Source organism: Solanum stenotomum, chromosome 5 (assembly GCF_019186545.1).
Source record: "Solanum stenotomum isolate F172 chromosome 5, ASM1918654v1, whole genome shotgun sequence".
In the NCBI taxonomy this organism is placed as follows: domain Eukaryota; kingdom Viridiplantae; phylum Streptophyta; class Magnoliopsida; order Solanales; family Solanaceae; genus Solanum; species Solanum stenotomum.
This window is the reverse complement of record NC_064286.1, coordinates 114,714-129,595: the sequence shown is the minus strand read 5'-3', so window position 1 is coordinate 129,595 and position 14,882 is coordinate 114,714. Positions and strand designations below refer to the sequence as shown.

Here is a 14,882-nt window from a genome sequence, read left to right as displayed (position 1 = left end):
GCGTTTATAGTTCAAGCAGGAGATTTTAATAACAATGAATAGTTGTGATGTGAAATTTGAGGGAAAAAAGTAAGATTTGTTTATTTGACGTTAACTCATAATACAATGTAATTTTTTTTTGGTCCAAAATATACGGTGTAATTAAAAAATGAAATAATAGAATTATATTCCTTGTTAATAATTTGATCATTTTTGCGTCCTTTCTGCTTTTTTGATCAAGGCTAAAATTAAGTTTTGCGTCTNCATCTTCCGCGCTTCCCACATCCTTTAGCTCTTTTGTACAAAAAGAATGAACATAATGATCTGCCCGCAAATAAACTATATACACATCAAACTTATTGAGAGATTTGCAGCTGAAGCTGCAACTGTAGCATATGCTAATTCCATGATAAATTTTCCAAAAAACAAAGCACACTCTTATATTAGACGACCATGAACAAGAGTAGTGAAATTGCAGACATTCGACAGATAACAGAAGCTCTTAAATTGTGGGATTACAATTGGTACGTTGTTTTAGAGAAGCTCTTAAATCGTTTATACAATTTACTGACAGAAAATTGTTACCTGTTTCTTCTGCAAACTGCGGAAATTCAGCCTCTTCACCAGCACAGCCATTAGTTGTGAACTTTAATGAAATGGTTACTATTGTTTTCATCAGGAGATGTTGAAAATGTAAAGAATCCTTTCATCAGGAGTTGTTGCAAAGATGAAGCCAACCTCACAATTGATACAAAGACCTTTTGGTGTGAAACTATGCTTCAAAAAGAAAGAAAAAAAAACTACCAACTTCTAAAGTGTAAGTTGTGGTTTGAAACATAAAAAATAGAATATACCAATAATCGAAAAACAAAAACAATAATAACATTAAAAAAAATTTAATGATCAAATGTCATTTATTTGATGTAATGAATTGTTGATATATCACTAGAGTTTAGTACATAAATTGACTTGTTTAATTAGTTAAGTTGCCCCAAAGAACAAGAGATAATGTTCACGTCCAAATTATCACTTTGTCGCGAATTTCACATTCCATTTATAGACTATTTCATTATTGTTCAAATAAAAACATAGACGTTTATAGTTCAAGCAGGAAAAAAGATAGTTGACCTAGTCAATCTTGAGACATGTTTTAATACATAGATGATGACAGTAGCGGAGCCAAGATTTTCAATAGAGGGATTCAAAATCTAGAGAAATAGACACATGAAGTAGCCGAAGGGGGTTCGACATCTATTATATATACCTAAAAAATTATTTTAACCATGTATAAGCTAGCTCCGCCCCTGGATGATGATAGTTCGAGTAGGAAAAAATAACAGTAATGAATAGTTAATTGTGATGTAAAATTTGAGAAAAGAAAGTAGATTTATTTTTTTGACGTTAACTCTGTAATTAAAAAAAAAATAGAATCATATTCCTTGTAAATAATTTGATTATTTTTTATCAAGGCTAAAATTAATTGAAAACAAAGTTTTGCGTCTTTGTTTTTGAGTCTACACTAGTGTGTCTTGAGAACAAAGAAAACTCTATTAGAGAGCTGCAAAGCACAAAACTTTGAGCTCAACTGAAGCTGTAGTAGAGAAGAAGAAAGGCAAGTATGAGTAGCATAGGAACCGGATATGATCTATCGGTGACGACATTCTCGCCGGACGGCAGAGTATTTCAGATCGAATACGCCGGTAAAGCAGTCGATAACAGTGGTACTGTTGTTGGAATCAAATGCAAGGATGGAATCGTCTTGGTTTGATCCTATTACCTTTTTGTCGATTGGAATTTTATCTGTTTCTTTTTTCTGTATTAAAGTTAGGGTTTTTTTATATGGATTTGAGAATTGGATTATAGGGAGTGGAGAAGCTAATAGCCTCCAAAATGATGTTGCCAGGATCAAATCGTCGAATTCATTCTGTTCATCGCCATTCCGGCATGGTATGTTTCCGTTCAGTGTTTAGAGGATGTATCACACTATCATTAATGTTTTGCAGGCTATCAATCTACCATAGCTTTTCAACTTTATCTGTTCTTTGGATTAGTTCATAGTGGTAGTTAAATACATAGTATTCATATAGGGGAGTCTAATTAGTTTGGATTGAGGCAAAGTTGATTGACTCCTGATTTTAGTGCCAGCTCAGTTTCTAGGTTCTAGTACCATCTGATAGAAGGAGTTATTTTGAATAATTAAATTAGAGGAGCATTATTTTGGGTTGGAAAATAGTTCTGATTTAGTTATCTCAAATATCAAACTGAAAAGTTGTGAGCTTTATATGTGTATCTTCTTGGGAATCGAAGTTTGAGAAAGCTTTCTTTATTATCAAGTTCTGTAATCTCCCTTCTCAGCAGGGAAGGTTCATATAAGTAAACTCCAAGCCTCATCATAAGAAAGGTTGGAGCTTTAAAGTAACTGAGTTTATAAAAGTAATTTTTAATGATGTGCATATTGAGGTGCTTGCATTGAAACTTCAACATAAGAAAGTTCAGAGCCTTACTAATATAAGAAAAGAAGAAGAAGAAGAAGAAGAAATTCAGAGCTTTAAAGTAACTAAGGTCACAGAAGCAGTATGAAATTGCAAATAAAGTCAAAATAATCTATGTGAACTAGAGAACTTTTAGTTAAGGGATGTTGAGAGGTAAATAAATGGAAAAACTTTAGAAGGGTCAGTTTGTTCTCCTTTTCAGTTGTTACCTATATTTGAAAGTAAATCACAAAGTAAAATTGCTTCAGTTTTTATGGAAAATTGACCCCTTCTAAACTTTAGAAGGGGTCAGTTTGTTGTCTAGAAATGGCACTATTGACAGAAATTATCAAAATTGTGATTCTTAGATGGAGTAGTAGACTTGTTTAGCTGTTGCATGTCTACAGAAATTATCACTAAGTTTTTGTAATTACTTAGGTTTTCAGTGGTAGCTGTTGCACGTCTTTAGATGGAGTGGTAGACTTGTGTGATCTTTGTATAAAAGCTGGCCCTTTTATCCTTGAGGTTATAGAAGTTTGGTATTTTTCCTAGAGGATCTTTGCCATCTCTCATATACATAAACAAGAATGGCAGAGATGTGGTATAATTGAGCAATGATTAGAGGCAGGAGAATCATGTGGTTCCTCGAGGCTCTAAGTATTGCTCCTCTGTATAGTCTATCATTGTGTTTGCTTATGGTGCTGATTAGCATCTAGATACTTTGAGTTTTGGTAATACTTCGTCTTTTTTGGGTGGGTGGGGGGTGGGTAGGTGGAGGTGAAGTGACATCTTTAGGGCTTGTCTTTATTTGTCTTCCTTATGATGAGTTTTTTAATTCCTAAAAAAACTTTCTGGATTGAGGTACATAAATCATAGTCAAAATTAGGTTCATATCCTAGTTGTGGCAAAAAATGCTAGGTGATTTCTTTCCATCTCTCAATGCCTTTGTAGACAGCGTTGATAAATAAAGTTACCTAGCACATGTGTTGGTGGAAGCGGTTGCCACATTCTGTCATTCTTGAATAGTGATTCACTTTCTCCATACTGCTTTATTCTTTATATACAGGCTGTTGCAGGTTTGGCTGCAGATGGGAGGCAGATTGTTGCCCGAGCCAAGTCTGAAGCAACCAGCTTTGAAAGGTTTGCTTAAAGCCACCATGTCTGTAAACAATATAAATATATGTACTTACATCTCTGTGTGAATTTTGTTTTACCCTCTGGTTCTCCTACATATAACACTCATGGGCGTACTTATTCATTGTGAAATAACTTAATGATGATCATGCACAAAATCTAAAGAAATTAACTTTATTTCCCGCTCATAACTCCAATCAATGAATGGAATCATCAATTATCTTGTTGAATCACTATATGCATATAATAGAATTACAAATGAAAGTATTTGATGTGTCTATGGTATCTCAATAGTGATAATTACATAGAGTAGCATCCAATAAGCGTCAAATAGAATAAAAACCTAATGAAGTGTCTGTGCATTGTGTGATGGCTTTGAATGGTAAGGTCACTTCTTGGGCTAACTTTTTGTAGTTAGGAGTAACATTTGGAGACCTTCAATTCCCAGTTACAAAACTAAGTCAATCCAAACAGGCTCTAACTCACTGTATAACAATATCCCTCCTCACAAAGTGCTCTTGGCTTTTATGGGATGCTCTGCAATGCGTTTTTTGTGTAAAAGGTTCTTTATGTCTCAACATAAAATTTTGTATAGTGCTGAAAAATACCTTTTTTCTAGTGAGCTTGTTTCTTCTTGGTGGTCACCCCTAATTTTCTGTCTCTTGTTGGTGGTTCTGCAATTTTCAGTGTATATGGTGAGCCAATTCCAGTGAAAGAACTTGCAGAGCGTGTTGCTAGTTATGTGCATTTATGCACACTGTATTGGTGGCTCAGGTTTGTAGGATTATGTACAGCCGTTTGTATATTGATGATTATTTTATTTATAAAACTTATCAAAGAAATTTCTTTTTTTAATTTTTTTTTTTTTATATGTGAAACTTTTGGTGTACTTGCTACAGGCCTTTTGGATGTGGGGTGATTCTTGGAGGGTATGATAGAGATGGACCTCAACTATACCTGGTTGAGCCTTCTGGTGTCTCCTATGTGAGTTGAGTTGTTTTCTCAATTACAAGAGATATTTGCTCCACTGGACTCTACTCTTAAATTCCGATAACAATTTATGATTTATTTTCTACTTATCAGTTATCCCCAAAAATAAAAAAAACAGTTTATGTTTTATTTCCTTGCTATGATCTGGTCCTATTACATTTTCTTTATTTAATATGTGATTATACTTTGCATATGTTGTAGAGGTACTTCGGTGCTGCTATTGGAAAGGGAAGGCAAGCTGCTAAAACGTAAGTGTGTAGTTCTGTTCCCGACATCTGAATTTCCAGATTCAAATCTTCATATATTTCTTGTGATGACTGATGAAATTTGTGTTGACTGTTAATTCTCAAAATTAAATTACTAATAACTCAAGAACTGTAAATCACATTCATATAGTAGGTTATGTAGAATGATATTCCTACACTTCAACACAAAACACTTTAGTACATTGATGTGTTTTTCCTACGATCCTGCATTGTGTGGTGGTTGGGTTTTTATTCTCCAACTTTGCCAATAGGTCTGCGGTTTTCAAAAATAGAAATCCAGCATATTATTGTCAATGACAATTGACAGCACGTATCCAAACTATTTAAGTGTATCAGTAAGTGTGAGTTACACCATTAGTTAGCTTATTTAGATCTTGATTGAGATTTGACTTCTACAAACAAATTGTGTGGATTGAATTATCAACTGCTACAGCAAGGACAAGCCGATTGTCTTATATTCTTCTCTCTGGCATGAAAGTTTGAGATAGTGATTTACCTCCAGCATCTTTTGATTGGTGCCATAAGCTTTCACACAGTACTTGTCTACTCTGCATAAAAGACGTGCATTTAATCAGTCCTATGGGGATGATCTAGTGGTATAGGCATACGAGTAATAACCCAGGACATAGGGAGTAGTTCATTATGCAGTCCGAGTCGAGAAGTAAAAATGGTGATAAGGTCATCCAATCAAGTGTTCCCTTATATGTAATCTAGCATTTTAATTTGTTATTCTTTTGGCTTGCTTTGCACTATATTTTCTTTATGCTATGTGACATAATACTTGTGTGATATGCAGAGAAATTGAGAAGTTAAAGTTATCTGAAATGACCTGTCGACAAGGGATTATTGAGGTAGCTAAAATGTAAGTAATTGTTCCAATTGAACTTCATCATTTGCAACATTATTGTATTTATCAATTTGATCTGATTGTCAACAGATGATTATTTATGTCTTTTGACACTGAGAACTACCTCCAAATCAAGTTAAGCTTAAGCATGTTTGTTGCTCTTTGACCTTCGATTACTGTACATATTCCCCTGTGGTTCCACCACTTTAGCTTTGATTTGAAAATGTGTCATTGTGATCTATGTAGAATAATCTTAGTTCTGCCTGAAATTGTATTTGTATTCCATCTCGTAGTCTGGAAGACATGTTTTTATTTCTGGTATCTGTGGTTTATATTTTCAAAAGATTAAGGCGTCAATTTATGCTTTCTGCATGTTTCCTCAAGTTGAACAATGTCTATACAATAAACTTCGTTTGAAGAACTGTAGTCCATACGAGAGTCATTCTCGGAGATGGGTTGACCATCCTAAAGGGTTTTCGCTGATTCCATCAACTACTAAAATTTAACTCTTCAAATTTTTTTGGTTCAATGCTTAGTGGTAAAATACTTTCTCCTTCAGTGTTTTGACAACATGTTTTGTTTGCAAGCAGAATTTATGGAGTACATGATGAGGCAAAGGACAAGGCATTTGAACTTGAAATGAGCTGGGTATGTGATGAGTCTAACCGCCAACATCAGAAGGTAAATCAGTATATCCTTCTATAAAGTCACCTATTCCCTTTTATTCTTTCATTTTTTTAAGGGTAGTTTGACTGACACAAAGGTGTTGTTACTATAAAATACTGATGTTATTGTTTGTAGGTTCCTGATAATCTTTTAGAGGAAGCAAAGGCTGCAGCTAAAGCTGCACTTGAGGAGATGGATGCCGATTAAGGGTTCAGATAAGATTGGTTGTTAACGGGATTTGCCACCACTATGATGATCAATGTTGATGATGAAAGCGATTTATAGTATCTTGTAATTCTGAACTGTAAGCTTTACAACTCCCAAGTTTGAAAATCCAGAGTATTAGTTTGCATTTTAAAACGATGAATCTGATTTTTGTTGTTAATTTTCTTGTAGTGATCTTTGGTCTATAAAGAATGTTAAACGGTCTCCCCTTCTCAGTTGGATTTTACTTCATTTCACTTTCATACCTACCATATATTACGAGAAACAAAGAGATACAAGAAATGATGATAAACATAGAGTTAGTTTCTTTCAAAACTTGCGATTATCAAATAATAAAGTTGTTCATTCTTGTCATTATTATTTGAAAACGTACAAAGGTAGTAATGATTAGAATTTATTAAGATAATATTGTTTGCCACATGCATCCTAAAGGTTTGAGCATCACAATAACTAACGCCACTTACAATTTTTTTGACTCTTTATGATCTTTAAATGCGATATCAGAACTTTCGATTAGGGTGAAACTGCCTCCTGAGGGTTGGGTCATTAGAGCTAAGCTTCTATAATGTTGTAATATTACGGGTGTGAGTTTGATGTTTCAATTTAAACAGGTAGAATATTTATTTTATTTTTACGTTTAATGTGTCATCATGAACAAATTGAGATAAAAGCAAAACAAGGTAGTTTTAAGATGGTATTTTTATAAGTATGAAATGGTTTGAGATTTCAGATAAAGTTAACTGTTAAACAGAAAGAATGATCATGAAATAAAGTTCAAGTTTACTGATTTTGTGGTTTGAAAAACTATTTTACATGTTGTTGAATGCATTGAGCTAAACGAACAAGTCATCCAAACGATATCTACATGTAAGTTTCCATACAAAGAAATTACTCAGTAAGCAACATAATTCAACTACACCAGGAATATTCATGAAGCACAGAAATTGATATTCCATGTACAGATGTAGGAATAATATACTAAACAGTGTCCTACTCCTAAAAGTCTGTAAAGTAAACAACCACACATATCTCACTCAGGGAAATCTCAGCAAGTTCCTGTCTTTACAACAAATAATCACATTTGACACAAGAAAAAAAAGAAAAACACCTCTGTAACTGTTCACAAATGCAAAAGCTGGATAATGAGCACCGCATGCTCCAGGGACCATTAACTGTTAAACTTCAAGTTTCTAAAAGATGCAGGAAGCACAGGTTGATTTAATGTTCAAGTTGGTAGACGCCTACGTGAACTCCTGCCCAGCATTGAGGACCTACTAATTGAAGGGATCCATCTTCCTATACTCCTGGAGATCTTGTAAGACTGTCAAGAGACACAAAGTATTCGTGCTGCAAGGCTTCCTTCCATAGCTGAAAACAAAATCTCTAACTCGAGGTATCAATCTGCTTTCCATGATCTTCCTCAGGAATATGTCTCTTTAACCTTGTGAGCCAGATATCAAAATTCATAGGATATGGCGTTCCACAGAGGCTGTCAACATAATCTGCGAATGCTTTCAAGACAGCAGAAATATCTCCTAGCTTCTGTTGGATCAACCTTTTTGACCAAGAGGTTTCTCTCCACTGCAGTGCCCCTTCAACCGAATCCAAATTAGGCATGTTACTACCAGAAGAGAAGTAAAGCATGTACACCAGACTCTCTGCATCAGAGGCTGAGCACAGTTTCCCTTCTTGAAGGGCATAGGTAGAGGAGAAATGTAAATTCATTGCAGGACGATCCCTCTCTTCTAAAATAGCATGTCCCCAACCAATGAGAACGAAATAAGGCTGCCTCACACCAGAATTAACAAAAATAACATTCTCAGGCCTGATATCGCCGTGCCGAATGCCAGCTGAGGCAGCAGCAGAAAGGGCAGATAAGCAGTCATGGCAACATCTAATAGCCTCATCACTACCAAATTGGCCAAGTCTCACCAAATCAGCAACTGTTCTGCCCACTGGACTAGTCACTAAAACTGGAGTTCCACACCATTGACGATCACAGTTACCTCCCGAGCTTGGTCTCCTGCATTGGCCAGGGTGAATTATCCGCCCAGATGCATCCAACTGAGGTAGATACTTGCTAGACAACTCTTTTTGCTTCATAACGCCCAATACCTTTGTCTGCCTCTGAACTTGATACCACAGCTTCATGTCTTCCCACGCTGGTTCCAGCAGAGAAGGATGTGAACCAACATATAAAAATGAAATCGTACCAGGATCTTCGACAGAAGATGCAATATAATACGGAATTTCTCCATCTGTTAGGACTTCATTTATCTGATAATCCTTCTTCCAGTTTGAATCTTCTATCAGCACAACAGAACCGATTTCCAGCTTCATGGACTTGTCAGGTTCTAGCCTGAATGACTCTTCATGTACTTCAACAATTTCAGGTGAAGCACTACGCTGCTGGTAGCGAAACAAACCATTTCCATTCACCCAGCTATCCCCCAATTGTCTTTCAATTCTTCTTGCCTGAAGCCGAGCACTGTGGTCCGCAGCCAAATCTTCAATTGAATTCTTTGACATTCCAGCATATTGTGTGATTGAGTGGAAGGTCGCATAAAGTGCCTGTAAAGCCCCAATATCCCCCCAATTAGCATTTCCAAGCTTGTTCCAGATCCTATCGATGGGAGAAATGGTAATTAAAGCATTATTCTTTATCCATTCAGCAGCACAACCATATACATCATTCAAATCCATTTCCAACTTGCTTATATCTCCTTCAACTTTTAGGACTCCACCATATTGAGTGTCAACTAAAAGAACAAAAACTGAATTCAAACTGAGAGGAATATTGGATCTGCTGATGCTTCTTGCAACCAATACTCTTAGAGCAAAGAATAAAGCTTCGCCTAAAATTGAGAGACAAGGTTTACAGTCATTCTCTACTGTAGCAAGGTTTCCAATATCAGACCTTAGAATAGCAAGTTCCAGAATATCATCCCACTTCCCTTGTGGATGCCTTGGATTTTTTAGCATTACAGCTGTGGCACAAAGACCTCCTAGCCTCCCTTTCGAAATGGCTTTCTCAGCCTGATAAAATCTCAGGTTTGAATTATAGACGCAAGAAACATAGAAAGGCAAAGTTTCATCCTGACCCCAAAATGCCTCCCACAAACCTTTCACACTTGCATGTAAAAAATCCTCCAGAGCAAGATAAGCAGTTGCTTCCGCAGCACCAGAAGTCGAGGCATAAACAGCACTAGGCATACGAATCAGCTGCTGAAATGGAACTCCTCCCAAAGCATAATCGAACTTTTGAAGATCTATCAACTCAAAAGGGACATCAAATGAGGGTTCCTTATGAGTTGAATTTTCTATTGTTTCTTCATACCACGTTTTAAGGTTTTCGGTCAGGCTTTCACTATCTACAAACCTATGGAGAAACTCTTTCCGATCATGAACCCTGCCACCTGAAGATATACTGGATTTTTTTGCGCCAGACTCCACAGATTCCCGGTCTGGAGATATACCTGTAGTGACAGATAAAGGAGATTATGAACTCATTAGATATGTTCCAGGAATTGCTGCACCAAGAACATAACATGAAAGTTCAAAGTCTACAAAAGCAAGAGCAAGCTCCTCAAGGGGAAACCAATGAATTCTTTTTGCATGTCAAAGAAAATAAATTAGGGAGGATATTATGCCATAGAGTAGAGAATCCTTGGACAGTAAGAATTTTTACGGCCATGGCCATGCAACAAACATTAGCAGCATCTAAATCAGAACATCAATGGGTTAGTGGTGCCTAGCACATTATCGCTATCAGTTTCTTCATAAACTAAGAAAGATACTTCACACTCGGCACCCCTTTTATGATTCCTGCAAGAAACATACTAACTATGTTAAAAGCCACTTCGTTATTGCTGCAGCCACTAATACCTGTATTTTATCTACTATTCTGCCAACTCAGCTAGAATGGACCTCCAAAAGGAGATTGGGCTAATTAATTCTCAACCAGCATCCAGTTCAGAACTAAGAAAGAATAGATCCCACTCAAGTGCACACTTCTCTATTTTCACAAATCCGCATTCAAGTATAGTTTCTGCTTTGGAGATATGGACACTATGTTGAAAAGAAAATGATGGTCCGTTTATACGGGTCTAAGGGAGTTGGCAGTCTACCATCCTTGTTTATAACAATATTCATTACATGTATGGTTCCCTGACCAATTTGAAGATTAGTAGTCCATCTCAGACGACTTGATTCTAAGTTGCTCGGACTCTTTACTTTTGGTGCCGCACACATGTCGACACGACATGGGTGTGGGATCCGTGTCCGATTTGGTCAACTAAGTTTGGGTACTTTGACCAATATGGATGGAGAAAGACTGGACAGTTTTAATGATTTCTATAATCAATACAAAAGCTATGGTGAAATTGAAGAAAATGGAATACATTTTATATAGAAATTTCTATGTCACTCATTTTCCTTTAATCTCCTTCCAAGATTCTCCTCAAGTTCTCCACATAATATCTCATAATTTAGGTTTTATAACTCTATTTAGATATTTTAATTACATTTAGGTGAATCCCGCACCCGTATCCATACATGGATCCATATCCCTGAATCTTAAAAATTAGATCATGAAAGATCCGACCTCTAGATCCGCACCCGTATCGGAGACCCTCACCCGAGTCCGAGCAACTTAGACTTGATTCATATCCATGAAAAGAAATAAGCTTACCCTTCCGGATTTCGCACCCATAATAATATTTATGCATTGCAACTTACACCAATTACTCCATATGATAAATGATATACATCTCTGCACCAATTTGCATTAGGTACAAAAGAAAAAATTAGCTCCATTACATAAGACATTCCAATCATAAGTTCAGGGAGCTAACAAAATCCAAAGAACTGATCAATATTATTTATAAAGACCAATATCTCCAGAAAAAAGAAGAGAGTAGACATTTAGCTTTCAGAGAGTGACTTGAAGTTGAAGCTCCATCAAAACTTTTGCGATTTCTTTCTTTGAAACACCAAAAACTACTTGCAGGGATCATTTGTCAGATAGCTTTGTACCAACTCTTTCAGTACTATAGCTAAGAAGAGTGAAAAACTGAAAAAATCAGATAGTTTTCGCAAAAGGTATTAGTTATGTTAAAGAATGACAAAAGTCCCACATTGGTGGTTAATGAGATGGTGGACTCCTTATAAGGCTTGGGCAATTATCATCCCTTTGAGGTAGCTTTTGGGGTGTGAGTTAAGCCTAAGACCTAATTTCACATGGTAGCCCATCCCACCCAATGTTGGGGCCCCCAAAATCAAAATTGCCCATGCACCAGATACTAAGCACTGGGCGTGAGGTGAGGTGTTAAAGAATGACAAAAGTTTCCCATTGGTGGTTAATGAGATGGGTGGACTCCTTATAAGGCTTGGGATATCCTTCTCCCTTTGAGCTAAGCTTTTGGGGTGTGACTTAGGCCTAAGACCTAATTTCACAAGTTAAACTAGATGCGATTTGCTGAGGTGTATCAATCAAAATTTTACCTTAATAACACCAACATACAGATGCTGGTGCATCGACTTTATGAGGAGTGTAAGTAGAAAGTATTGCATAGGAGCGGGGGTTTTACCCTGTGCACACCCAAAGGGTAGCGGCTGCGGGTTCCCTTGTCATTAAAAAAAAAGAAAGTAGAAAGTCATTATACGATATGCAAAACTGTCATTAAAATGTTAATATAAAATAAAATCACTATAAAACATGCATAAAAGTTATTAAGATGTTAAAGTTATTCACATAAGCCATCTATCTCCTAAAATTTGGCAACCAAATGACCATAAAACTTAAGAACGTCTAGGACAATATTTAATTTGATGCTCACAACGGCAAAAATTCTTCTTCTCCACAAAACAGATACTTCTAAAAATCAATATCCATGTCCTCAAAATTAAGAAACATAATTTATTGCACCTCAAAATTTAGTTAATCAAAAGCCGGGCATGAGACGTTAGGTTTAAAGGGTAGCATTGGAGATTCATGATGCAGCCTCTTACCGTCTACTAATCAACCAAGTAAATAGCAATCATTAATCCATTATTATGAATGTTACTTAGTAAATTTTCACTTTTAACTGAATTCAACAACACCTAGCACGACCTAAGAATCCAAGATTTCTTTTGGTAATAAAGATACTAATATTATTACTTCCGTTGAGTCCAATTTTCAATTTATGTAACAATACTTTGATTGGTATGGATTTTAAGTTTAAAAGGAAGGAAGACTTTTGGATCTTGTGGTCATAAACCTGCCATAACATTTTGAAACTTGTGTCTTAAACATTACATGACATTTATATGACTATAGAAGTTTCTCATTAAGGGTAAAATGATTAGTTTATAATTATATATTTTCAAATATAGAAATGTGTCATTCTTTTTGGTCCATACTAATAAGGAAATAGTATCTTCCAATAGTACATAGTACTCACACAGTCTTCCTCAGAATCTAAGATTCACTCTTAGAAAATGGGAGAAGAAGGTGCACTGCTTATGTATGCAGAACTGCAATTGATCTTTAGCTAAGAGGCTGAGATAGGAATATTTATTGGACATATGGAGGAACATGGATAAGTACAAGATAAGCCAGCTTACCTGCATCTCATAACCGTTGGGTTCTATCTAAAAGAGTAGCGCTACTTTCATTAAAATTAAAAAAAAAAATTGACAACTCATTTGTCCATATTATTGTTGATTGAATTATAGTTATTATGTTGAATTGCAGATTTATACCCCTCTTTTTCAGCCTGGTTTTTTTTGTAAAGCCCCAACAGATTTGGCATTTTCTCCCAGTTGAAAGACAGATAAATAATTCACCCATACTTTCCATTTATAGATGCAAGAATTTGTATGCAAAAGTTCCCTGTTATCGTTTTGATTTTTGTTGTTTTTATTGGTATTTGAATGGAGAAATAAAGTTTCTTCTTTTCATTACTTTCTCTTCCCAGTATGAAGCATTTACAAGAACAATTCTTCCAGCAAATGCAAATAAATGGGAGACGAATATACAAAGACAATAAATCACCCTGATGTTAGTTAAACACAGGGCGGCCCAATCCCAACTCCAAAGACTAAAATCCAAATAGAACTGCAAGATCATTTGGCCTTTCCAGTTAATTTTCCTTCCATCTCCTTTTACCAGCTAAAAAGAAATTTTCGCCCCTCCAATTTGAAAAAAGAGCCTAAATAACTTAACAAAGCAAAAAACTAAAAGCTGGAACTTTCAGGCAAAGATCATAAGCAAATTTTGCTCACCAAACGTCACTAAAAATCAAAGAATAGACCAAAACAAAACTCAGGAAAACCCAACTGTTAATCCCTCAACCAGTATGAGCTAAATTCAGTAAAATCGAGAAAGTGAAAGTCAAAAGTCAAAGAGTAGCCCAAATCTCTAGGGTTTTACAAAGAAAATAAAGGAGAAACAGATTGATACCTTCCATTACGGTGAAAAATTCGAAATTGAACTGAAATTGGCTTCAGATCCTCAGCTTATTGCTCGGAAAATACCAAGTCTCCGATGAACTGTCCCATTTCCCAACTTTCTCTCTCTAAACAAACACACACACTCTCTCTCTTATTGCCTCGGTATCGTCTGACCAGTATAAAATTTAATTAAAATATTAGTATTCCATTTTATTATTTCTAGGTAATAAAATTATTTATTACTCACTTGTTTTTTTTTTTTTCCTTGTAAGAAAAAAAGAATGATTATGGGAAACAAGCCGGCAGGGGTGAATTTTTGGCATCATTATAGTTTGTGAGATTTCAAAACATTTGACTAATAATGACTTGTCTTTGGACCAAATGTGTTCTTTTAGTACACGTTAAAAAAGGAAAAATATTTTGAACGCTAATTATGTTATAAATATGCAAAATTAGTTTCGTACATTTTACTAATTAATTAATAATGCTATAAATATGCAAAATTTGTTTACATAATATTTCAAATTAACCAGAACAATCAAATCATTTTGATCTTTCTAGAACAACGACAAAGACTTCATTTACATGGTGAATTGAATCACATAGATCTATTTAAATCAATCAATAAATACAACTCTTACATTTACCACTAATATGCATTCTTGCTTCAATTATCAAACTTTGTATCCATCTTATTCCCAACTCTATTCCTGATCCCTAACAATTACCAGTTATCAGTGAAATTCTGCTGTAAAAGAGTGGATTTTTCGACACCTACACTGGAGTCCTAACAACTTCTCCAACGTACATAAAGAATAACCCCAATAACATAATAATGCATGACGGCTAGAGACACTTACAATCTCCAGC

The 14,882-nt window shown here is 35.5% G+C and overlaps 2 protein-coding genes across 2 annotated transcripts; one reads left to right on the top strand and one right to left on the bottom strand.

Moving 5' to 3' along the window:
- The first annotated feature begins 1,478 nt into the window (after positions 1-1,478).
- On the top strand, positions 1,479-6,789 carry LOC125865421 (proteasome subunit alpha type-3). Its single transcript, XM_049545617.1, has 9 exons — positions 1,479-1,741; positions 1,843-1,926; positions 3,517-3,590; positions 4,272-4,358; positions 4,484-4,568; positions 4,776-4,822; positions 5,637-5,702; positions 6,278-6,368; positions 6,489-6,789. Exons 1-9 carry the CDS (start codon positions 1,598-1,600, stop codon positions 6,558-6,560), a joined length of 750 nt encoding a protein of 249 aa, XP_049401574.1. The 5' UTR covers positions 1,479-1,597; the 3' UTR covers positions 6,561-6,789.
- A 684-nt stretch (positions 6,790-7,473) lies between these two features.
- On the bottom strand, positions 7,474-14,188 carry LOC125865418 (uncharacterized). Its single transcript, XM_049545613.1, has 2 exons — positions 14,023-14,188; positions 7,474-10,054 (listed from the first exon to the last, which is right to left on the bottom strand). The coding sequence occupies exons 1-2, from the start codon at positions 14,027-14,029 to the stop codon at positions 7,962-7,964; spliced, it is 2,100 nt and encodes a 699-aa protein (XP_049401570.1). The 5' UTR covers positions 14,030-14,188; the 3' UTR covers positions 7,474-7,961.
- Positions 14,189-14,882: the final 694 nt, after the last annotated feature.